This window comes from Phoenix dactylifera, chromosome 12, assembly GCF_051530095.1.
Source record: "Phoenix dactylifera cultivar Ajwa chromosome 12, Ajwa_hap1_PhDact_Kaust_v1.1, whole genome shotgun sequence".
Classification (NCBI taxonomy): domain Eukaryota; kingdom Viridiplantae; phylum Streptophyta; class Magnoliopsida; order Arecales; family Arecaceae; genus Phoenix; species Phoenix dactylifera.
The window spans coordinates 13,564,193-13,589,364 of NC_143201.1; the positions used below are offsets into that span (position 1 = coordinate 13,564,193).

A 25,172-nucleotide genomic window follows, 5' to 3' on the forward strand; every position below is an offset into this window, starting at 1 on the left:
TGGTGGAGTTCTTACTCACGACGTGCTTTGGGCATCAGACGGTGGAATCTTTGGCTTGGAGAAATCCTTCAGTAGCAAGCCAACAAGCTACTAAATATCGTATAGTGCTTAGATCTTTTTTTGCTGGCCTTTTAGTTTTTTAAAATTAAGCTTATTCATTTTCTTACTTCAATAATTAGATTATATCTTGCTTGGATTAATTTTTCTTGTTCGGTGAAGCTTACATCGGGTCCTCCTCGCTTGCATTATTCCATGAAATCGAAATTATGATACTAAGACGATTAGCATCACCATTGCACAAAGATGACAAATGGAAATTGAGAAGCAACACGAATTATTACTAAAAAACATAAAAGCTAACCTACCATATATTTAAGACTGACTACTCTAATTGTAAGCACTGCTTTTCTTTTATAACCCAAAATGAATGGCTCTTTCTTAGATTCTTTTGGTAGATAAGTCTCTTAATTATCCGCGTGAATTATGGAAGTGGGCTCTGAATTATGACACATAATTGTACGCCTCGTAGCATATTTGCGAAGCCTTAATGTGATCATTTAATTGAGGTCTTGTAAGTTAAGTGGGACAGGTACAAAGAATAGATTGGAAAGACAAGGGTGATTTTAGGATCAAAGAGCACTCACTCGGCACACCCTTTTTCCCAGTTGGGACCCTTCCATGGACGCATCTGTACCACCTCTTGTAGAGACCCCACATCTCAGTGATTTAGAATTTGGTGTAGTTAATATCACTCTTTATAAATATTGCATAGTTAAAGTGCCTTTGGAGGGGAAGAATAACTTTGGGTTCGTTTGTCCAAATCGCGTTTCATACGGCTGGAATATTCTTCGCTTTCTTTTCATGAGTTTAATTACTTTACACTTCTTTTAGCTGCGCATGGGAAGCTCTTTTTAGCATGGAAAGATGTGCTTTGAAGTTTAAAACAACAAATAAATGGATAAAGGGAATGGAATAATTAACATCATCACCAGGGGATAAGAGTGCATGAGTGAGAATAGAAGCATTTACTTGATGCTCGGACATGTTGACGAGGGGATAAGACTGGGCATCTTGTTAAATGACAGGAGGAAAGAAAGAGATGCCATCATGCCACTTCTCCCGTCGAGAGAGAGGCATCCCTATTTTTTAGAGCATGTTTTGATTGTCTTCTCCACTTGGAACAGACCGTTGTGCTAAGAACTTATATCATCTTTTTGCTACATGATTGGTTCGAGAAATTAAAATTTTCAATTTTGAAAAAACTTTTTCAAATTTATACTTTTAATCTCATTGTCAATTTACAACTTTATGTTCATTTTAAGTTTCTGTTCTGCTCGAGATGCACCCACCCGTGTTATAGTTGTCCAAGATTTGAATCCAAAAATCTCTGAAGGCTAAACAGTAGGGTATGATAACAGGAACCAGACCGGTTCATTTGAATATTGCCAACAAATAAAAACTTCTCTCAAAATTTAAAAAATTTGTATGCAAGAAAAAAGTCATAATTTTGACATAGAAACGTTATACTTTCTCGTTATCTATAATGAAAATCTTTTTTATGGTTTAGTAATAAAGAGACTCAAATACTCCTGTGATGGTGGTGGTTATTTCCATGATGCTTAGAAATACTCCTGTGGTTGGATCTAGTAGATAGGAGCATCTTTATCCGGTTCCCTCAATTGTTTCCTAAATTTATATGTTCATCATACTCCTGTTGCTGACCTATCACGAATAAAAGGAACAAACGTCTCTGACATACAGATTTCTCCATTTCTTTGAGCAAAGAGGATCACATTTCACGGAGAGTTGGCTTGGATAAACTAGGTTGATTCTTATACTGAATCAAAAGAAATCCAAATGATACAAATACTGCTTTTCTCCTCCAACACTATAGTTTATCATGGAACCAGATATATATACAAATTTCCACTACTAAGAAGGTATCTAATCAAGGTCAATCAAAGAACAAGTTAAATAGACTTGGAAACAAGGCAATGTACACTAACTCACACAATGCATGCAGCCGCAAACAAAACCAACTGAATAAATAAGCAGACACCTTACGTTACAAAGCACCAGAACCATATCCTGCTTCCAATCCCCAGAACAAAGGGTGGAACTACTTGACTTGTTGAGCATGGGCATCCTCGGTGATCACAGGCAATAAGCAATCTGCTCATTTGCTCCTGCAGGACAAATGCTTTCAGGAATTGATCCAAAACTTTTGAAATGTAGCACCAAGTAATCATCCCGAGTCTTCACACTATCTGTGCGGGTCTTCCAAGAGAAAAAGAACCTCTTCATCTTCAACGTTTCCAGTCTCTAATGCATACTGTAGGGGGGTTTTGCCATCTCTGTCAATAGCTTGTGGATCAGCCCCCCTGCAACCAGAAAATCACATAATGGATTTATATCTCATTGTTTTATTTAAAAAAAAAAACAAGAACATTAACTAGCTGACTGATGTATGAAGCCATGGAATGGCTCCAATTTATAGAGGTGAATTCCACCTATATTGCCTTAAGTAATGTAGGTAGAAGAACAAGCCATCTTTTTGGTAATATGACATAAAAAGCCACATATAATCTGAAATATACAAAGCTGCAGTCCACTTAATGTGGTCTTAGAAAACATATGACAAGAGCCGCATATAACTGTAAACCTACAACCTTACAATCATCGCATATTATGTGGGAACGTAATTGGTTTACAAGTTCGTGATATTTTCTAATCACTTGATTCTGTATCAATACTCGATACCATCACAGCAACAGTTGTCTTTGTCATGGTAATCTAAAGCTACTCTAGAGGAAATCCAGTACAAAATAATTCATCCAGCCTCTATTCATCAGCCATGCAGTGACTCACCCCACTTACAAGGAATGCGAAAACGAAGATAATGTAAGTCTGCACAGATAACAACACAATCTTGAACCTCAAGGAATTCACCCAGCAAGATTGACAGAGACCGTTAATTTCTTACTGGAGGATTAGAATTTGATAACATGATCTCGCATGGCACTAAGTATGACCTCTGACTTGAACAATCAACCAATGGACCATTAGGGCTGCTTGCATGTCAAAGATTAACATACTCTGTCGCATATAGACAACAAAATATTGTTGCCACATATGAAAACATGTACTGTACACCAAGTAGACGTACATAGCAGATATATGTAAGGCACCATTGCTGGAACATTACCCAGGTGCTTCTTTTTGTTGGATAAACTGTATGCAACAGAATAAATAAATAAATTTGTACTGACCTCCGCCCATGCTGTTCAAGCACGAAATTGTCACACCTGAAAGAGAGAGAAGAGAAATTCCACGAGAGAGAAGAGAAATTCCACAGGCTTATTTATACTGCTAGGTTAGGAACCCGTATCCTTATCCATGAGATTTATCTCTAATTATTTCCATCCATCACAAAAACTACCAGATAAGATAAACTCTTAATAACCTCTTAATTTGATTGGATTTAAATCACCATTTAAACAAGGTTTATCTTGATGTGGGATAAATTTATCAAGTGGGCCACATCAGTCTTCTAAAATTAAGAGACGTGCTAACATTCTCCGACTTGGCCCACGTGACATAAAGGTGATAAAACTGTATTATGGCCATAAATTAAATTTATCCAATCTTGTAACTTTATCAACAAATACCACTACATGAATCATAGCGGTTATAACTTATTATGAAGACATTTTTTTCCATGTATAACAATGTAAGATATTTGTTGATGTGTACTTTATAAGATATATCCATATCTTACCGAATGATTAAATAATAGTCCCTTAGGATCCTTCCTTTATGCATCAAAAGATACCATACATGACAAAAGATAAACTTTATGTGCACAACCATAGTCATGTATCAAAGCTGTAAGTATTGTTCACAAAATGCAAACACAAAAATGAGAGGAAAATATCATACATCAAACGAGCTAATAAGTTTCATATGATCCACATAATTAGTATAAACTTTAGCCGGCAATGCTTTATTCATGGGATCAGCAATCATCAGCTCAGTACTGCTATGTTCAATAAACACATCTCCAGATCTTACTTTATCTCTCACAACCAAATACTTTATATCTATAATGCCTGCCACTTTTATTATTCTTAGAGAAGAAAACTGCAGCCATATTATCACAATAGATCTTTATTGGCTTTGATATAAAATCAACGACTCTTAGTCCTGCTATAAAATTTCTTAGCCATATAGCCTGTGAAATCGCTTCATAGCATGCAACAAATTCTACTTCCATGGTTAATGAAGCAGTTATAGACTGCTTGATGCTTCTCTAAGATACAACTCCCCCAGCCAAGAGAAAAACATATCCTGAAGTAGACTTCCTTGTATCGGAACATCCAGCAAAATCTGAATCTGAATATCTGACAACCTCCAAGAAATCTGTATGTCTATAAGCTTGAAATTCTTGGTTCCTTATAAATACCGCATCACCTTTTTGGCAGATTTCCAATGTTCCTACCCTGGATTGCTTTGGTATCTCCCCAACATTCCTACTGCAAATGGAATGTTTAGACGAGTACATACTTAAGCATACATCAAGCTACCAACTATAGAAGCATAAGGTATGGTTTTCATATGCTCCAGTTTCAAACTGTTTTGTGGTGATTGTCTCAAACTGAATTTGTCTCCTTTGACAATGGGTGCTACTGTAGGTGAACAAAACTTCATATTATATCTCTCTAAAACTCTTTCGATGTAGGCCTTTTGAAACAATCCCAATATCCTTTGGAATCTATCTCTATGAATCTCTATGCCAATGACATATGAGGCTTCACCCAAATCCTACATCTCAAAGTGTTTAGAAAGAAAATCTTTAGTTCACGTAGAAGACCTAAATCACTGGTTGCGATCAAAATATCATCCACACATAGAACTAGAAAAATATATTTACTCCCACTCACCATAAGATATATACACTGATCAACAATGTTCTCCGTAAAACCATATGAAGTAACAATATTGTGAAACTTAATATTACCACTAGCGGGAGGCCTGTTTAAGTCCATATATGGATTTTCTTAATATGCAAATCAGATGATTATCCTTAGATGAAATCTTTCAGGCTGATCCATGTACACCATTTCTTCAAGATCACCCTCCAAGAAAGCCGTTTTCACATCCATCTGATGTAGCTCTAAGTCAAAATGAGTTACTAGTGTCATGATTATCCTAAATGAGTCCTTAGATACTGGAGAGGTCTCATGGAAATCAATTTCTTTCTTTTGAGTGAAACCTTTGGCCACAAGTCTAGTTTTATATCGTTCAACATTACCAGAGGAGTCCCTTTTAGTCTTAAAGACCCATTTACAGTCAATAGCTTTTGCTCCTTGTGGTAACTCAACGAGATCCCAGACTTAATTCTTAGTCATTGATTCCATCTCTTCATGGCATCATGCCATAGAAAGGAATAATCTCCTATCATGGCGTCTAAAAACGAAATAGGATCAACTTGAGGTCCAACATCAAAGTTGGATTTTTGAAGGTCTACAAGGTAGTCACTAGATATTGTTGGTCTCCTTATTCTTGATGATCGTCTTGATTCAATAAGAGGTTCCGTATGAGTTTGTTCCTCAAGGTGTGGTTGCTCTTGAAATGGTTGTTCTCCAAGTATATTTGGAACTAGATTTTGAAAAACAACCATATTTCCAATTGATTCACCACTTGGTTCACCAATTAGTTTCTTTATTTTCTCAAACGATATGCTTCGAGGAAAACCACTTCCACTAAACTCATGATCCTCAAGAAATTTAGCACTTCCAGCTTCAACGATTCTAGGTGTGTGCGGGAAAATAGAACTTGAATCTCTTGAAGTTTTCAGCATACCCAATAAAAAAACCGCTAACTGTCCTAGGGTCTAATTTCTTTATGTGTGGATTATAAATCCTCACTTCAACTGGACAACCCCATATATGTAAATGTCCTAAACTTGGTTTTCATTCTTTCCACAACTTAAAAGGAGTTTTAGGAATAGCCTTAGATAGAACCCTATTTAGTACATATACAACGGTTTTTAAAGCTTCACTCCATAGCTCGATAGGGATATTTGAATGACTAAGCATGCTCCTTACCATGTCCATCAGCGTACGATTACTTCTTTCTACCACACCATTTTGTTATGATATTTCCGGCATTGAATATCGAGCAATTATGCTCTTTTCCTTTAAGAAATCTAGCAAATGGCTCATATATGTCCAGATTCTGTGTACCTTCCATAATACTCTCCACCTTTGTCTGACCTAACAATTTTAATTTTCTTTTCGATTTGTTTTTCTATCTCTGCTTTATATATTTTGAAAGCATCAAGTGCCTCAGCCTTATCATATAGATATATATACCGAGTATGGTCATCAATGAATGAGAAAAAATATCTCTGACCTTCAGACAAGGTAAGGTAAATGATCCACAAAGATCTGTGTGTATTATCTGAAGAGTCTCAGAACTCCTTTTGGCTCCTTTAGTGGTCTTGTTGGTTTGCTTTCCCTTTATGCAATCCACACAAGTACCAAAGTCGGTAAAATTAAGAGTATCTAGTACCCCTTCATTTACCCACCACTTTATTCTTGCCATTGAGATATGTCCCAATCGCCTATGCCATAATAACAAGGAGTTCTCCTTAATAACATTCCTCTTTATGCCAATCTTTAGGAAAAGAAAAACCCAGCATGATATTGGCAATGTAAATTGTAGTACCAGAATCAATCCACCATGTATTATTAGGAACATTAACAAAATTAGACTCATCACAAATAAGAGAGTAGATTACCTTTCTCGAACCCCTTCTTGTATTTGGTATAATCGTTCTTCACGTGTCCTTTTTTTTTTACAAAAGAAGCATGCAACCTTATTGCCTTCACGCTTGAAAGACACTTTAGCATCTTTCCATTAGAGACACCTTTTTCTTTATGAGTTTTTTCTTTTCCTTGAAGTGCTAAATTAGCAACTTCAAGAGTCTAATGCTTTAATCTCTCTTCCTCCTGAACACACATGGTCAAAAGTTCATTAATCGACCATATTTCTTAGGAAGAGAATAAAATCTACCAAAAATGACTCTGAAATCTCTATCTTTAAACCTCTGAGTTGAGTAGCAATGTCCCGCATTTCAACAATGTGTTCATGCACACCTTTAGAATCGTTATGCTTCATGTCGGAAAGCCTTTTCATCAGGGTGCTGACCAATGCCTTATCAAAGTTGATAAACTGCTCTTTTATGGCCTTCACGAAATCCTTTGCCTTATGGCAATCAGGGATTGAACCCCTAATGCCCTTACTGATATGAGACTTAATGAGCATCAAACTTAAGCGATTAGATCGCTCCCACTGCTCATAAGAAGCCTAATCAATTGGCGAACTTGATTCTGTGGGAACTGGTGGTTCATCCACACGAAGCGCCAAATCAAGATCCATGCACCCCAAAGTCAACAAAATCTTATCTTTTCCATCAGAATAATTATCATCACTCAATAATAGAACCCAAGATGATTCAATACTTAAAAACGTAGTAGGAATAACTCCAAAAATCAAGAACATATTATGCTACGAAACATTTCAAAATTATAGTAAATTCAAACCTCTCTGTGGGCAAAGATTGCAACATGCATTGAATTTACTTAAACTTCATTAATAAGACTAGTAAATATCACACTAAAAATAAAAAATTTTCATTATTTGCGGATATAGAAAATTCTCATTTCAGCGATGAATCCACTATCTTATCCCAACTAAGACAATAAATTAAATAATTTTTTTGTGGGCATAATAATTATTTTATTAACTTAATTGCAATATTAGATACCATTTAATCCCTTAATTTTGTCTCACAACTCTGAATGTGATCCAAAATTACACGTCATAATAATTTAAGATGTCGTGGCTACTCCCAAATTATCATGACATTTTTTTTAAAAAACGGTATCAAAATAAAGCTTTAATGGGATAAATATTATATGAATATTATAATTCATTTTAATTATCCCAAACAATAAAACTTAATTGCAATATTAGATACCATTTAATCCCTTAATTTTGTCTCACGACTCTGAATGTGATTCAAAATTACACGCATAATAATTTACGATGCTGTGGCTACTTCCAAATTGTCATGATGTTTTTTTTAAAAAAATGGTATCAAAATAAAGCTTTAATCGGATAAATACTTTATATGAATTATTATAATTCATTTTAATTATCCCAAACAATAACTTTCTGTTTTTTCCAAAGAAAAATAATGTCATGAAATTGTTCATCTTTAAAATGCAAATATGAACAATTTAAATAATCAAAACTCATCTAAATTGATTATTTATGCAATAAATTCATTACAGAGATCAATATATAATTATCAGTGTACTGTTCTGTAATGAAACTTGAGTATAGGAACCAAATAAATATATCTAAAGGATCTGTACATAATAAAACTTTCTTCTGCAGATCACATGCAAGTTTCTGAAGACCCTTTTGTAAAATAACATACTTTCAGGGGTCAACTAAATATATTTTAGGATCTGCATGTAATTTAAGTTTCTTCTGGGGATTAAATATAAATTTCTGAAGACCCTTTTCTGAAATAGCATACTGTTAGGGAGTTAACCGTAAAAAGCACAGTTTATGCCAAACGGATTCGGGTTTCGGGTCGGAAAACCCAGAAACCCGAAACCCAACTCTCACGCCGGCGGCGGCCGGTTTCTCACGCCTCCAACCGCCCAAACGACGCCGGCGGCCCCTCGCTGTTGGCTCCGGCCAAATGGGAGGAGAAACGACGGCGTGAAGACCCATCCTTCCCCTTCTCCTTGAAAGCCCACGGGAAGAACCCCCTTTCCGCCGCCCCTTCACACGGTGACGCGGCCGCTAACCGACTCGCCATCGGTGGCCTTTTTGGCCACTACATGGGAGGGTATGGCGGCGGAAATCGGAGCGCCGCTGTCTTTCCTCCTTTTTCCCCTCCGACCCGCGGTGGCAATGGCAGGTTGCAGCTGCTGCGACTCGTCGGGGCGGCGGGCCGCAGCGGCCGCCGGGAAGGCGGCGGCCGTGGGCGGCCACGGCCATGGCTGCCTCCTCCCCCTTCTTCTGTTCTCAAAAAGGGGAACAGGCTTGAGAAAGGATGGGTTTAATCTATTTTCTTTATACCAAACAGCATGAGCCGGAGGGTGGCTTTGATACCACAATGTTGGATAAACTTTATGCAGCAAAATAATAAATAAATAAATTTTTACTGACCTCCGCCCATGCTGTTCAAGCACGAAGTTGTCACACCTAAAAGAGAGAGGAGAGAGTCCACGAGAGAGAGGAGATCCGGATCTTCTAACCTATGCAGGACTTGAGTGCCTTAGGTGATGGATCCACAGGCTTATTTATACTGCTAGGTTAGGGACCTGTATCCTTATCCATAAGGTTTATCTCTAATTGTTTCCATCCATCACAGAAACTACCAGATAAGATAAACTCTTAATAACCTCTTAATTTGATTGGATTTAAATCACCATTTAAACGAGGTTTATCTTGATGTGGGATAAACTTATCAAGTGGGCCACATCAATCTCCTAATATTAGGAGACGTGCTAACACTCTTAAGTCAACGCAGTTCCCATGTGTCCTGTTAAGTTTTCTAAACACATGCAATATGCTTGGCAGCAAAGTTGTCCATCAGCAACTATACAACATGTCAGCCACCTTACAGTCACTCCTATTCCCGGAAGCAATCATACAATTTATCTAGGCAAACCCATAAAGACCAACTAAACAGCCATGATCAAATAAAAGGCAACCATGCACAGACCACAGTTTTTTTAACCACATAAATACTCAAGAGTGACAAATAAGGACACTAACTTAGTAATGAGGCCTTTTGGTCATGGTAGTTGTTCATGTCTAGTGTTCATTCAGAAAAACTACTGAATAAGAAGTGTCCTTGCAGTGAGAATGAGGAAACAAAAAATCAGACAGAGAAAAGTGCCGTATAGAGAATACATCGTTAAACAAATAATAGACAATAATTTCTTGAAATAAATGTAATAAATTGTTGAGCAAATTTTCTGAAAATAGTCTCCTATAGTCAAAAATGAAATAGAATAATTTAGAAACTTCTAAAGCTTTGCCATAAAATGTTTTTGGATTAGGGATATTTTTTTGACCTAATGGAGATGCCCACAAGGATAAGGAAATTGACCTGGAAAGCAGTAGTCTGGCAAACAAATGTCTTCCTTTGAGAATACAATGATGAAGTGGTGTCCTTCCCCTAAAATCAGTAGAATTTACATTGGCACCATACTGTAAGAGGAGCTCTACCATGCCCATATCTGCAGTTCGGCATGCAAGGTGAAGTAGGGAGAAGCCCTCAAGGCACTCTTCCAACTCAGTTCGGTCCTCATTTGTGCTCGCTGAGCTAAAGGAGCTCATAGCGGAAGTCTTCTGCAGGGAATCACCTGCTACACAGCTAGAACTTCGATCCAGTACTGCAGTTGGCTGCTCTTGCAGAAGCATTGCTTTTGCAAGAGTTAGAGATAAGTTGAAACATCCCTGCCCATACACAACATTAACATCAGCATTTGAAGTAACAATGTAGTGGTATAGTGCTTTCTTGTCATTGGCATTGACGCTGTCCCACATCTTTTGAGCCACTATATGCTGATCTGTCTTTGCTCTACGAACAAAATCCTTCTCTGCATACTGGAAGCACAAAAAGGCTACTTCAGTATCACATTCGAAGAACCAAGAAACCTGTTACTGAGAGATATCTACAACTTCCAATGGGGTATAGCAAACCAAAGTTAGACTAGATCAACGATACACAAAAAGCTTAATTAATATATTCTACAGAAGAGTTGTTTTTCTGCAATATATAAAACCTGCAATTAGAACTAGAGAACAGTGCACAACATAAATGGCATTCCAGCGCACAAGGCTTCTATAACCGAAGGGTCTGGGGAGGGTCAGATGTATACAGCCTTACCCCTAAAAGCAAACAGGATGTTTCCGTTTTTTTGAGCGCATGACACCAAGGTCGTAATGGAGCAACTTACCATTGCGCCAAGGCCCGCCCTTAGGGAACAATGCACAGCATTAGCTCCAAAAAACACACATCACACTAGTAGCGCCAAACGACAAGCATGTACACTCACAGCACACCTTGAGGATAAGTTGACAGAAGATTACAGCATACATATATAACTCAGTCATATAAATATACATTATAATGACTAAATACCACAAGCTGCACGTGCATGTATACACAGAGATACTAAAGTATATGCACACATTAAAAAAGGAAAATTGTGAAGTTGTGTGCACTATACCATATAGAGAAGCCATAGAGATCCTGAAAAGAGGTTCACACGACATGAGGGCATAAGTTATGTTTAACAGAATAGAGCAGTCAAAAGAATTAGTTCAGGACAAAGAGTAATGCAGAGTAAGAGAAAATAAATCAATGGAGCCAGAAATTGAAGAAAATGATCTGACAATCAACATGACTTCTTGGAGCATGAAGCAGGTTTTGGCCAGGATAAAATAAGAAGTTTTGAAAGAAGCCAAAGGTGGATCAAGTGTTAAGCATCTCTCATAAACATAACCCCACAACATACAGTCCTCAGGATGCATGTGGTGTACAATATGAGGCCAAGTTATTTACTAATAATGGGACATGTGACAATTGAATTAGAGGTAGTCATGGGTAGAAAAGAATGTAAAATAATGCTTATATATATATATATATATATCAAAAATGACAAGACACACCAATTTTATTGTTGAATATCTCAAAAATAGTGATATGAAAGAAGGAACTATGTTCAGAAAAGAAAAGAGAAAAAGAGAGATGAAAAAGGGAAAATAATCCAAAAAACAGGAGAGGCAAGCTTCTTCACAGACTGGCTTGTTAGGCATGGGAAAGGCATGAAAGACATACTTAGGGGTGGCAAACTATGACTCGACCCGCCAACCCGACCCGTGTTCGACCCGCCATAAACAGGTTTGGGTTTAGCCTAAACAGGTTCGGGTCGTAAACAGGTTGACCGTTTAACCAGTTTATTAATTGGGTCGAATACGGATTTTAGACATCTGACCCGTTTAACCTGTTTAACTCGTTTAACTATTGGGCTGATAGAAGATAAAGGCCACAATCCACAAGGCCCACAGCCGGCCCAACTCCCCTCGGCCCGATTTCTCCGCCTCAGCCCGATTTGGTTTTCCCTTTCATTTTTCACCACTCAACCATGATTTGGCCATTTGGGGGGATAGGGTTTGTCAAGCGCCGCCCAACTGCCCGAGCTCTCTACTCTCTCGTCTCCCCTCTCCTCTCCTCCGCCTCCGCCCTCTCCTCCCCGGCTCCCCCTTGCCGACTATTTTTGCCTCGTCGACGGCGAGTCGGCGACCGCGGCTACATCATGCCCCCGATCGGCCGATCCCACTCACCTGGGACGAGATCATCGCGGCTACATCGACGCACCCCTCCTTCCTCCTCGGCTAGGGTTTTCAGAACCCACATCTGGTGCCACCGGAGAGAGTTGCTGCAACTTCTTCCCGGAGCAAGGTAAACCGTAAACCCTAACCCCTCTTTCCTTTTACCCCATGTTAACAAAATAAAAAAAAGAAGAAGAGGAAGAAGAAGGGGGAAGGGACCTACCTGGCTACCTAGGGTCTCCGACTGTGGATCCGGCGCCGCGCTTGATCGCCGTCGTGGCCACAGTTGTTGACGGCCGTGCTAGGATTCTTTCTTCCCTCCTCTGAGGGGTTCTTTTCCTTCCCCTGCTATGGGTAGGCAACTAAAGCAAGGCAGAGAGGGTTCTTCCTCCCTCCTCTACTGAGGCCGTGACTTGGTCGCAGGTGGAACCGCCGCGATGAGGTCCGGGAGAGAAGCCATCAGCCCCTCCCAGACCTCATCAGATCTTCGGACTCCAATTTCTGAACATCAGAGAGACTTCTCTCTCTCTCTCTCCGTTGAACCCCCCACCTCTCGCTCTCTCTCTCTCTCTCTCTCTCTCTGCCGGAAGCAACCCCACCCAACGTCCCAGCCACGGTCCACGGAGCCACCCTCCAATCTCTCTCTCTCCATTTGGTTAAACGGGTCAGAACAGTAAACCCGACATGTTTAATCGACCTGTTTATTAAACTAGTTAAACGGGTCGGGTCGGGTTACCTGTTTAATAAACAAGTCGGGTTCAGGTTGTAATTTCTGACCTGTTTATTAAACAGGTCGGATTCAGGTTTCTATTTTCTGACCCGTTTAACATCTGACCCGACCCGTTTATGTCAGACCCGACCCGATTGCACCCCTAGACATACTAGAGTTTAGAGTGACAAATATGTCAACCCTTAATACGCATTGTTAACCCGTTCCCTATCAGCTTAAGCTTTTGGGTTCTAGTGGCTAGTTAACAAAGTGCACCTTATTAAAATGACTGGGAATAATAATTTGTTGTGCTTATGCAGCACGCACACTGCAAGGGCGAGAAGAAGTCATCCAGGGAGGAAAGCTAGATTTGGATGAACAGTAAAACCAACCTAAATTTGGGTCTGCAGACAAAAAAAGGTCAAAACTCTTGTGCAACTCCACAGAAGCAAGAAATATATCTTAGTCTAAGGAGAAGCGACTGCAGTGATGCACGAGTGATGAAGCAAAATGATACAGAACAGCTCAAACGCTGACCTTGGATATCTCAAACACTACTTAGATGATCTCTCTACCTTAAAAATCTCTTAATGGAGAAGAATTTAAATAACATAAAATTGTACAAATCATTGGCACAACACATTCCAAATCAGAAAACTGTGAATCATTAGAGGATCAAGGTTTAGGTACAAACATCACTTAAAAACCAAACCAGAAACCTATTGATTGCTTAAATTAGATAAATGTTTGAGTGGTTCATCAAAGACGTGACAAATATTCAATGCAGGTCTGTTCCACAAGGTCCACAAAATGCATCAGAGCGAAGAAGAGAGAAACACCAATTGAAACCATCAATGAAGAGTGATACAGTTTGTTGGTTTGCTCACCATTTGATGATATCAGGCTCTGGTACCATGGAATCAAAATTTCAGGTGGAGACATTGCACTAAGTGCACTAAATTATTATTGAGAAGCAGTGTCCCAATACATAGAGCCATGCATAAATGCTGTCTACAAAACTATTTTCTTTAACACTCTGGCGACTAACTGATGCATGACAAGACAATGAAAGCATCATGCAGAAGCTTTGCTCATACAAAATTATCATGCGCGAGCACAAACTCATAAAGATTTTCAGATAGGGTGGTCAAATTACGAAAGGATAAATGTTAGGTCTAGCCCTTTATTAATGAGGTCTAAATTAATGTAAATGATGTTGCTCGAAACTACATTAACCAGATGATGTTTAGTCTTGCAACTGATCCAATTCCTCAGAAGATTCTTCCACAATGGACTCTGATAAGTGAGATTTCGAGTAAGTGTTTACAGAATCTTCTTCTGTCCGAAGAACAGCTGCCAACTATCCAGGCAATGATAGGGCCCTCTAGCCAAAGTTACGTTGTCCAAGAATTGTAGTCAATTTACAGAAGGTTGGAATTTGGTTGAAGCCAATAAGGAAATGCTCTCAAAACTTGATAGAACATAATCTCAATTATTAAGCCTTTCCTGTATATATAAGTTTCGCATATTACAGCCAGAGTTCAAACACAATTTAGTTTTTATTTCCAAGTATTAGTAGCGGAGTATGAAATTTGGTGTCAGTATCCAAATTTCTCAGTGCAGGGTCATGTCTTAAGTCTATCGATCCGGTAATCCGTACTGTGGTCAAGCCGATGGACGACCGTGCGGGAACAAGGAACTGTTTATAGCCGTTGCGGTATAAAATACTATACTCATCCGAGCGAGTCAAGGGATGAGAGCGAAGAAAGCGGTTTTTCGAAGCCTTAGCCTTAAAGAGAGAATTCCGCATTTGTAGTATATAACCAACCCACCCATAGCCGGTCTAACTGCTGAGAGAGAAAAGTGCTTTTCTTTCCCTAATGATATTCAAGAGAAAAATGTTCTAGAAAGATTCATAGAATTGGAAGAACTATTCTTTTTGTGCCGGCTTATCCGGAAAATGAAATTCTTTCCACCCCAAATGCTGTCATTTAGGCTAACTTTACTTAACTTGTAAGGATCTTCCTACCCCCTTGCCTAGCCCCTCATTCTTCTTGAAAAGAATTAGTTCCACCAGAAGAGAAGATTTTTCTAATGACCAGGTTGAAGATAGACAAAAGAACAAATCAAGTACTCTCTTAAAAAGAAGAAACATCTTAGTTGAATTAACTATGACAAATAAATAATTATCTTTGCAATACCTTTGCTTGAATGAACTTCTCTTTTATTGGAATAGGGTCTGAGAGCTTGGGCTTGCTGATACATGTCTGCTGCTGTTTTTTGTCTAACTTACTGGAACTGCATCACAAGAATATATACAGCAAAATTTTGTTAACTTTCTCTCAGTCAATCTCTAACCATACAAGGACATGTTACACGAATTATATAACAAAATTACTATAAAGTCAGTGTAATTTTACCTAGAAACATCATCGCATTTTCCATCACTTGTTGATGGCAATAATTCCTCCCAGATGGAGTTGGCAAATTTATTGCCCAATGCTTGAAACAGATTGATAACTGAAGGCTCCCATACTTTGACATCAAGCGTCAAAGATCTTACCTGCACCCTCCACCATAAAAGAAAAACATTAGTAATTGGCAATAAGAACTGCATGACTTGGCAAGAAAGAAGGCCACCAACAATTAACACAATTTAAAAGCAACTACTTTTCCATTATCCTTGAGTAAAGACTAATTTATTGCATGTCATAAGACAAAACCAGAATTTGAATGCATCACTTTTCTCTGTCCTGAACAAATTGGCATAATTGTCCTTTCAGAACAACAGAAGTACAACATTCATAACCTTTGCTAAGCTTGATAAAGATTGATAACAAAAGGCTCCCATACTTTGACATCAAGCGTCAAAGATCTTACCTGCACCCTCCACCATAAAAGAAAAACATCATTCATAACCTTTACATTTCTTTTAGCAAAAGAATATTGATGTTACATATCATAATCTTTATCTTATTCTTTCCCTTAATTCAAAAAATTCTAAATAATTGGCCATTAAAAGAAGACAATTCAAAAGTAGTTTTGCATGGACACAGATATGAGAATCAAATCGCACACATATCCAAGTGTCTCACTTGGCGAGAAGGAATTAGAGAGTTGCATGGAAACGTAAATTTAACTAAATTACATATGAGCTAAACTTGGCTACACTCGAGTGGATGTCCACTCAAATCTGTTCAGGTCTAGATTCGATGTTGGGGATCCCACATCAATGATCCGGATCGTTGGATATGATCTATTACCTTTAAACTATTTATACACCAAAAATCATATAATTTAGAGACCCTTAACCTATGTATCAAGCAGTCAATAAAAAAATGGGGCAGTCCAAATAACATGAACTATATATGTTTATTTTGATCACTTGATGCATAGACTAGGGAACTCCAAATCACATGACTTTTGGAGTGCAAGCAATTTAGAGATTATAGATCACATCCAATGGCTCAGATTACTGAAGCAGGACTCTCATTGTCCAATGTAGATCTAACCGGATCTGAGTGGAGATTCACTCTAGTGTAGCCAAATCCAAGTCATTCTATATTGGGAAAATTACAGCATCCTTCAACTTTTTGTGATTTTCACTTATACCCCAAAACTTCTAATTTTTTTCAATGAGACCCTAAAACTTAAGATTTGGTTGCAATGTACCCGATCCATCCATCTTCGTTAGGATCTGAGCATGTGATTGTCACACGACAACTTCAGACACTATATTCAATAAATACCCTTCCCTCCTTGATTAGGCGAGGGATTAGTTTTTGGAAAAATTACAACATCCCTTCAACTTTGCACAATTTGCACTTAACACCCCAAAAATTCTATTTTTTTTCAATTAGACCGCAGTACCCTTCCCTCCCCATTCCTCTTTCTACTGGTTTGGTTTTGCTAGACCTGGTTGAGTGCGGTGAAGATAGAGAACAAAGAGAGAGCAAACCTAATATTGATGAATCTAAAGCTGCAGATGGCAACGAAGGCATAGAACAGAATAAAGCCGAGGAAGAAGATGAAGGCATAAAGAAGGGGAAGAAAAGCTTTTGTTGTTTTGGAAAGCAATTTGTTGTTTTGGTACAATGAATCTGTTCTAAATTCTAATACGACAATAGATAAGAAGTTACAATATAAGCCACTTCATTATAACTACATTTCCACTACCATCCCCTCTTATACCAGAGCTCTGTCCCACCACCATCGTCCAAACAAGGAGTCCCCATTTTGATCTCAGCTCCCATGTGACACCGATATATAATGATGAACAAGAAGGAAAACAAGAAGCGTAAAACATCAAAAATAAACTTTCCAATACCCACCCTTCATCTTTCCTTCCATCACTACAACCCAAATGGGAAGAACAAAAAATAAGGGATCTTTCAAGCAGGGAAAAGAAACTTCCCATTAACTCAAATGGCACAAGGATGGAACAAATAGAGCTTTTCTTTGTCTAGAGGAATGAAAAAAGAAGACGGGGAAGAATCAAATTAGACTAAAAGGAAATGAAAGAGATAGCAAGAGCCTATAGGAGAACAAAGGAGGGACTTGGAAAGCTTCCCTCTTTCAACTTAAAACCATGATTGAGGATTGAAAGTATGAAGCTTGGTTTCTTTGCAGGACTCAAAGAGGAAGAGGTTCCTAATGGTAGATAAGAGAGTGAAATCCCCAAAACCCCACAATTCTCAAATAGGTCCTCTTTCGAGGCTCGTCAAGGTCGAAGGGGGCAATTGGGGTGGCAAGAGGGTGGGGGAGGAGGGGACTGCGGCCAACGTGGGGGTCTCCATCGGTGGCAAAGGGCCGGGCAAAGGGGGCGAGGAGGGAGAGAGACATGCCCAAGCAAGGAGGGAGAAGGTTGGGGAGTAGGTGAGGGAGACGGAGGCAAAAAGGAGGGAGGGAGTGAAGAGAGTTCCGGTGTCCCAATCGCCGGCAGCGAGGGAGGCAGCACCGTAGCCTCAGAAGAAGAAACACAGTCGTGTCTCTTCTTCCATGAACTCCATTCCTAAAGAATGTGTCTATAAGTTGGAAAATCATTTAATAAATTGGAAAATAGGATCTCCCCCGGTAATTTAGTTGTTTTGTACATGCTGTTAACAATGTTAGAGCTTGGATGGACAGCTAGGCCAAATCGCAATGAAATTAAGTATTGGGGTCTAATTGAAAAAATTAGAAACTTTAGAGTGTAAATGCAAATCACAAAAAGTTGAAGGGGTGTCGCTGCAATTTTTCCTTATATATACCTTTGAATATTATCTTTTTAAACAATAAAAGAAATATGTTAAAAATATATTGTTTGTTAAAATCTTTCAATATACATTTGTCTCATTCAAGTATCCCAATTAACTTAAGGATATTGGCAAAATAATATTTTGTAGAATTGTTTTAATACCTATATTTTTAAGAAACCTCGAAAAAGAACAATTATTTCACTCTTAATATCAAATTAGAGGATCAAACTCCTCATTGGAAGAGTTCAACTCACTCATCGTTTGAAAAAGTTCAACTCTCTTCCAATCATTAAAAGTGGCTATCAAAGAGCTTCCTAAGTATCCAAGTATCCAATACAGTCCTTACCAGACACGGCATTTTAATACTGGACGTGAGTGTCCAGGTTACACTATTCAAAGGTGGACTAAATGTGTAAAAAAGGTACGAACCCTACATGTGCCTCTTTATGTGGTATGAATAATCCTAACAAAACATATTCTAAATCATTATTTATGATGCATTTTTAGAAAGCAGCACCTCACATGAGGTGAATTTCATACACATCAAATTGAACAATGAAACTACAATATAACAATAGTTTCTGAACAAAAGATACCATAACCAAATGCTTACTAAAAGTAGGTCTGATCCAGTGAGGTCCAAAGTTGACAAACCAAAGGAGTTAGAGAAAGTGAGCATGGCTGTTTCTTCTATTGTCTAGAAGTGGATTCCATATGTGCACTCCTAGGTGTGATATCCTGCTTATAGGTGCAATGAATTATCCTCATACCTACTCTGCCCTCATACTCTAGCTTGCTGTTTTCACTAAAGTGCAGGGCTGAAAATGGATCAGATATTACCTGTCCAGATTCACTTCTGTATCTAAATTTATCTGAATATGGACAACAAATTATAACATCCCACTAGCATTTATACCTGTATTTGTATCTGTCAAATAAAAGCAGATACCAATATCGATACATATATCTTCTTGATACATATCCAAATATCTGATTCTATTAGCAATTATAATTTTATTTACTTTCATATAACTCTCATAAAGTCCAAAGGAAAACAAATGACAGCATCGACATATCTTTGGTCTAAGCATCTTTCATATGGGAAACTTTTCAATTTTTTGGATTGCATACTTAACAATCAGTTTTTTTTTTAAATACAGTATGTTGTCTAGCAAAATTATTAGGATCCACTAAAAAGGTTAGATGATTCCAATGGTGCAAGTATATTTTATTGTTCTCTGTATGATTATTTGTTTCTCTTAAAAAAAGTAATAAAAAAATGTCGAGAGGCCTAAATATTTAAAATGTGTTAAAAATATAAAATGGAATATTATTTTACCCATAAAATTTAGCTATCCAATTTATCCACATTAATATCAGTATTTGTCAGTATCCAAAGTATTCTAATCCGTTTAAAACCAACAAGGATACAAAGTTTAACATCTGACTGATATCGATATTCATATTCATCAAACGGATATGAATATGGATACGCTGAAACCAAACTGTATATGATCTGCTCTCAGCCATACTGAAGTGGCTGCAATCACAAAAACCAGTAAGAACTAATTTAGGCCACAGTTTTCTGCTTGGAGTTCCCAAGGAAGACTAAACCTACAGATCAATCATCTGATGAAGCTTAAATCCAGCAGAGAAAGGCACTCCCCTAAGATCAACAAAAAGGTAAAAGAAGAGATATTTTCAAATGTTCTCAGAAAGAAAAGTTTTACATGGGGTTGGATGTAAGAAGCAGGATGATTTAAACTACTATACGTACCATGAGGTTTGTTGGCCAACCAATTCGGCATTGATGAGCTCTATCGTCTAACAACAGGAAGCGACGACTTGGAGTGACCTAAATCTGCCTGAATCACGTTGGCTGGGATCTTTTTTGTTTTAACATCAGTCAAAATATGGTTTTTTATGCTATTGACAATTTGATCCACCTCCAAACCTCCTTCCAGTTTCCGGTGAACCTCTTTGGATCATCTACCCAAAACTATGAATTTTTGTTTGGGTTACCAAGTCCATTACTTCTTCCAATATTAATACTTGTTATTGTTTAGGAGTTCTGCATTGCCCGGTCAAATCATCATCGTTCTTGCTCCATTACTATTATTATTATTGTTCTTCCATTACTAATTTTTAGTTAGTTATCAAATTGCAGACTCCTATCTTGGATTTTTGGGTGGTTTCCATGCTTTGAATTATTGAGCATCTATTATCGGCTACATATTTGCCTGAAATGGCAAACCCACACTTCCCCCACCCCCAACCCCCCCACCCCCAACCCCAAAAAAAAAATAAAGAAGGAAAAAAAAGAGGGAGAAGAAAAGTCTTGCATTGTTTTGTCATTTAGGAGAGTCTTAGATTTCCTTTTAGTAAGCAGATTCTTGGAACCAAGATTAGCCAAACCGGCCCATTTCGAGCATACCGAACCAGACCGATCGATACCAGCACGATTCAACCAGTTGGTTCGGTATGTAAGAGCTGCACTTCTTTAGCCTTTGTTCAGTTTTCCCTCGCTTTATCACGCAGTTTTGAAGCCCTCCACCCCCCAAGCAGCAAAGCCCTCCTCCGTCCCCGAAGCAGTGAAGCCCTCCGTCCCCAAAGCCGTAGTCCCCAAAGCCCCTCTCAGGTGAGTCTCTCTCTCCCTCTCTCTCTCCCCCTCTACCTCGATCTCCATCACCGGATTTGGAGCTCTCGAAGCTCCGCCATGATGACTCGAACTTCCTCAGCCCCTCTCTCTCCCCCCTCTCCCTCCCTCCCTCCCTCTCCCTCCCCTTCTTTCTCTCCTTCTCCCTCTCCTCCTTCCTCTTCTGGTTTTGGTACATCTTAGAACAACATGATATGGACATGTATTGTACCATGTTAGTCGCTAGCCAATATGAGCCCCAACACCAGTTCGGTAGACCTTGCTTAAAACACTTTGGTTTTTGATCTCTTTCTTTTCTTTCGGCAAATCTCAATCTTAGAATTCCATTTGCTAGGTTTATCATCAAGAGCCATACAAATTCTACTTCATAATAGGATTTTGTGGGCCTTTAGACCAAGCATTTAGTTTTAAGAGATTTGCATCTTTGCCAGTTTTAAGGTTAATCCTGTCATTACACTTCACTGGGGAACTGCCCAAGTACCCTAACAATCTTCACAAGGATACTAGCAAGAGGTTACAGTTTCACTAGTCAAGCGTTTTGACTTTTGAGATAAGGGGACAAGGAAAGTGAAATACTTAACTTGCTCAATAATACAAACTTAAAGAACAGTTCGATAGCTGGCAAAAATGTTGCACAGTAATGACAAGTAAAGCATGCACAGAAGGATGTGCATCTGATTGCAAATGCATCTGTGACTACACAAATACAAGTACGTGAACTCCAGAATGCTGTGACAATTTCAAAACATGTATATATAGTACCAATCTTGTGCTTACCTTAGATATATGCACACCAAGGTTCCGATGAACCCCTGAACACTCAATGCATACCAGAACGCCGAGGTTCAAGGATGCCCAGTCAGGATCAGACGCACCACAGTCAGCACAAGTGTCATTTCCACATACTTTTCTTAGCACATCAATCGGTTTCTCATGCTTCGCATTGGACCTATGCTGTTGTGAGCTTCTGCCAGAACGCTCAAAATGTCCACTCATAAAGTTCTTGTCCAACGACGATTCTTCATTTAAGTGATCAAAATCAGATGAGCTATCAACTGAACTACTTTCACTGGCAGCATGATGATGGCCACTGCTTGTAGGGCTGGCAAGGGAATGCTGAAATTAATTTGGGACAACCAATTAAGATGAAGCCATAAAGTATGTGGTCATGCAGTGATAAAATTCTCTCTTTACTAACCTGTTCAGGTGACTGGGAGCTCAGTAGAGAAGCAATAACTCCAGTTATTTTTTCAATCCAATCCATCTGGTCCATTGCGCTCTCCGCCTGCATCAACATACATAATCAGCTAGGAAATGAATACTCCACTTTGATGAATTCAAGATAACTTTGATGTTTAGTGATGATAAACACGATCTACAAGATGGATTAATGTTAAGCAATATAAGAAGTAATAGAATTTGCAAGCCCAATATTAACAGCAGGTGACTATAAGTTGTAACAAGAAGTGAGTAGTAAGATAATTATAATTTTACTGTTTATGACGACCTAATGTCCTACCTGCAAAGTGTAGTTCTTTGTTGGCGAAATGATCCTGAAGCAGAAACGTAAGTCTGACTGGTCTGCATCAACTTTTATTGTTGAAGTGAGCAAGTTCACAGTATGACGTGCAACAGACTTCTCATCATGTACACCACCATGATAGTGAGAAGAGAACCACCGGCTCAGCAACCCAGAACCATGTTCAGATGAGTTGTGAGTTCTCTGACTAGAGTGACCACCCTAAAGTTGCAAGGGCATGTTAACAATAGAAATAAAAGATAAGAGTTAAGACAGAGCAAGTACGGCCAGGTCAAGAAAATAAAGAGAAATTACTTTCAAGTTTCAATAATCACATTAAATACAGTAAAGACCTACAGATGGTCTGCTCCACTGCTTGCGATAGTAATACAGCATTCCTCGACTATCAAGAACAAAAAACCTTCTCTTCCAATCACCTCTCAAGTTCGATGATCGTTTTGAAAGATAACCTTGCCGAATGGTTTGAACCTGCAAAATCATAGTTGTAAAAATGACATGAAATTACATGGTGCAGGTATTTAACCGAACAGAATAAACGCCTACCTAAGCAAGAGGTATTCCAGTTTTCAGCAAAAACATGATGTACTTAGAGCTATTAAAATTGGAATTTAATCAAAATATGTCACCTTTCCCTTTGCAGCTGACTGCATCACTGCATCTATCATTTTATGGGAACTTCTACCAATAGCTTGTATGCCATCTCCATTAGGAGAATCATGTGACCCATTAGAAGGCCATCGACTTTCTCGGTCAACCTGTCTTTTGAATTCTTGCATTCTCTCTACAAGAGCTGCCTGCTCATAGTTAGACCGTTCTCTTGACTGTTGTGCATAAGCCAGAACCTTTAAACAATATGTGCACAAGGATTTTAGTACTCCACATTTTAGATTATATAATATGTGCATTTATTGGTGTTGAAATATTACCTTGGGTGGCTGAGAAAAGTAACGCGACCAATAAGACAAGATTTATTGCTTAGATATGAAGAATTTGGACAAAAGTTTAGACCAGGACATCCAACATCGGTAGAAAAAGGAGTGCCTAACATATGCAGCCAAATAATCATAAAATTTGAGCAACGACAGAGCTGGACAACTTTTAATAAAGTTAATCACTGTCAGGACAGCTCATGTTAGAGACACGTACAAATTACTATTAACTACTGATTAGAACAGACAACAGTACGGCAAGCTTTTCCTCGATGTTAGATTGTGCCTCTGATAAAAAGTTTTGAAGGTTTTTTGATAGCTAGGACCAATGATTTGATGACAGTAGCACCAAAGAATTATATCTGAAACTTACAGAAACTTTAATGTTTAAAACCCAGTCTGGCCCAGCTATCCCAGATTGGCCTGGTGAGAGTCTGGGTCTTGGGACAGGCCCACAACCCTGGTACATATAAACCAATACCAGTCTGCACTGGCAGGAATGGAAAAAGAGACATAAGCCTCTTTTTCTTTACCTAGCTGGTTCGCCTATATATATCTTCAAAAAAAAAAAAGAGGCTGCTGACGGATGGTAGGTTTGAATCCTACTTGGGAGAATTTTTGGCTTTCTGAATCTGAATTTGTAGTTATAGCTTTTCTGACCTAGCGATATCGAGTCACAGTGGGCCTCAGCTCCTGGGCCAGAGATCCAAGGTTAGGCATTGTACCAGTACATCCTCTAAAAACGATACACAGAAGTAGAAGGGAGAAAACAAAGAAGGGGAGAGAGCTCAGATCATGAACCCAATAGCAAATTGGTGTAAACACTGGCACCATATGCCTAATCATTGGCTCGAATACTTATCCTAATTCTTAGTTATGACAAACAAACTTTAAAACATTCTAAACAAACATTAACAACAACAAATAACAGAAAGAAAAGGGAAAAAAAAGTGTCAAGTGACTTACTGATATGCAACCATCCTGAACCAGTCCCCAACTGATGAGGGTCAGAGACCAGGATTTAAAACCTTGAATTCTAAAAATATTCAACAAAAGAATTATAAAAACTTACCCATTCCCTTAGAAGTAACATGCATGTGGTATTAAATTGGTGCTAGTTGTTTATTTTGTTTCCAGGGTCATCAAATTCTTTATGAAATTTTGTTCCAGATTTGATTTCCGTTCTAAAATCTATACACTACTTATGCAACCAAAAGGATGAAAGAAACCATTAATAAATTCTAGATATTTTCATTAGAACTATGTATATGTATCTTCAATCCAGTTCAAAAGTCAGATACGTAGAAGCTAGAGTCCTCTACTTAAGTTGCCCAGACCATCAGAGAATCCCAGTCCAACTTTGGCACTTACAGTCTCAAAATTATTAAGCCAGCTGTATATGAAATTTAATGTTATTCAATACAAATACATGCTTTTCCCTTTTTTTCCCCTTTTCAAAGCAACCTTTCATGCTCTTGCACTGGGCTACTAGGTTTTAACAAACTTCTCTATCTTTTTCCATAATGACAAAATCTCAAAATTATTAAACCAGCTGTATATGAAATTTAATGTTATTCAACACAAATACATGTTTTTCCCTTTTCTCCCCTTTTCAAAGCAACCTTTCATGCTCTTGCACTGGGCTACTAGGTTTTAAAAAACATCTCTA

The 25,172-nt window shown here is 38.4% G+C and overlaps 1 protein-coding gene across 1 annotated transcript in view; it reads right to left on the minus strand.

Moving 5' to 3' along the window:
• Positions 1 to 1,811: 1,811 nt before the first annotated feature.
• Positions 1,812 to 25,172, minus strand: part of LOC103723881 (ADP-ribosylation factor GTPase-activating protein AGD3) — a 35,776-nt gene continuing 12,415 nt past the window's right edge. Inside the window, exons 11-19 of the mRNA XM_017846814.5 lie at positions 23,201 to 23,416; positions 22,911 to 23,042; positions 22,554 to 22,775; positions 22,233 to 22,319; positions 21,812 to 22,150; positions 15,562 to 15,704; positions 15,343 to 15,439; positions 10,202 to 10,701; positions 1,812 to 2,381 (exon numbers count right to left, since the gene is read on the minus strand). Coding sequence (XP_017702303.1) covers positions 2,264 to 2,381; positions 10,202 to 10,701; positions 15,343 to 15,439; positions 15,562 to 15,704; positions 21,812 to 22,150; positions 22,233 to 22,319; positions 22,554 to 22,775; positions 22,911 to 23,042; positions 23,201 to 23,416 — 1,854 coding nt within the window. The 3' untranslated portion in view covers positions 1,812 to 2,263. The remainder of the gene's footprint in view (positions 2,382 to 10,201; positions 10,702 to 15,342; positions 15,440 to 15,561; positions 15,705 to 21,811; positions 22,151 to 22,232; positions 22,320 to 22,553; positions 22,776 to 22,910; positions 23,043 to 23,200; positions 23,417 to 25,172) is intronic.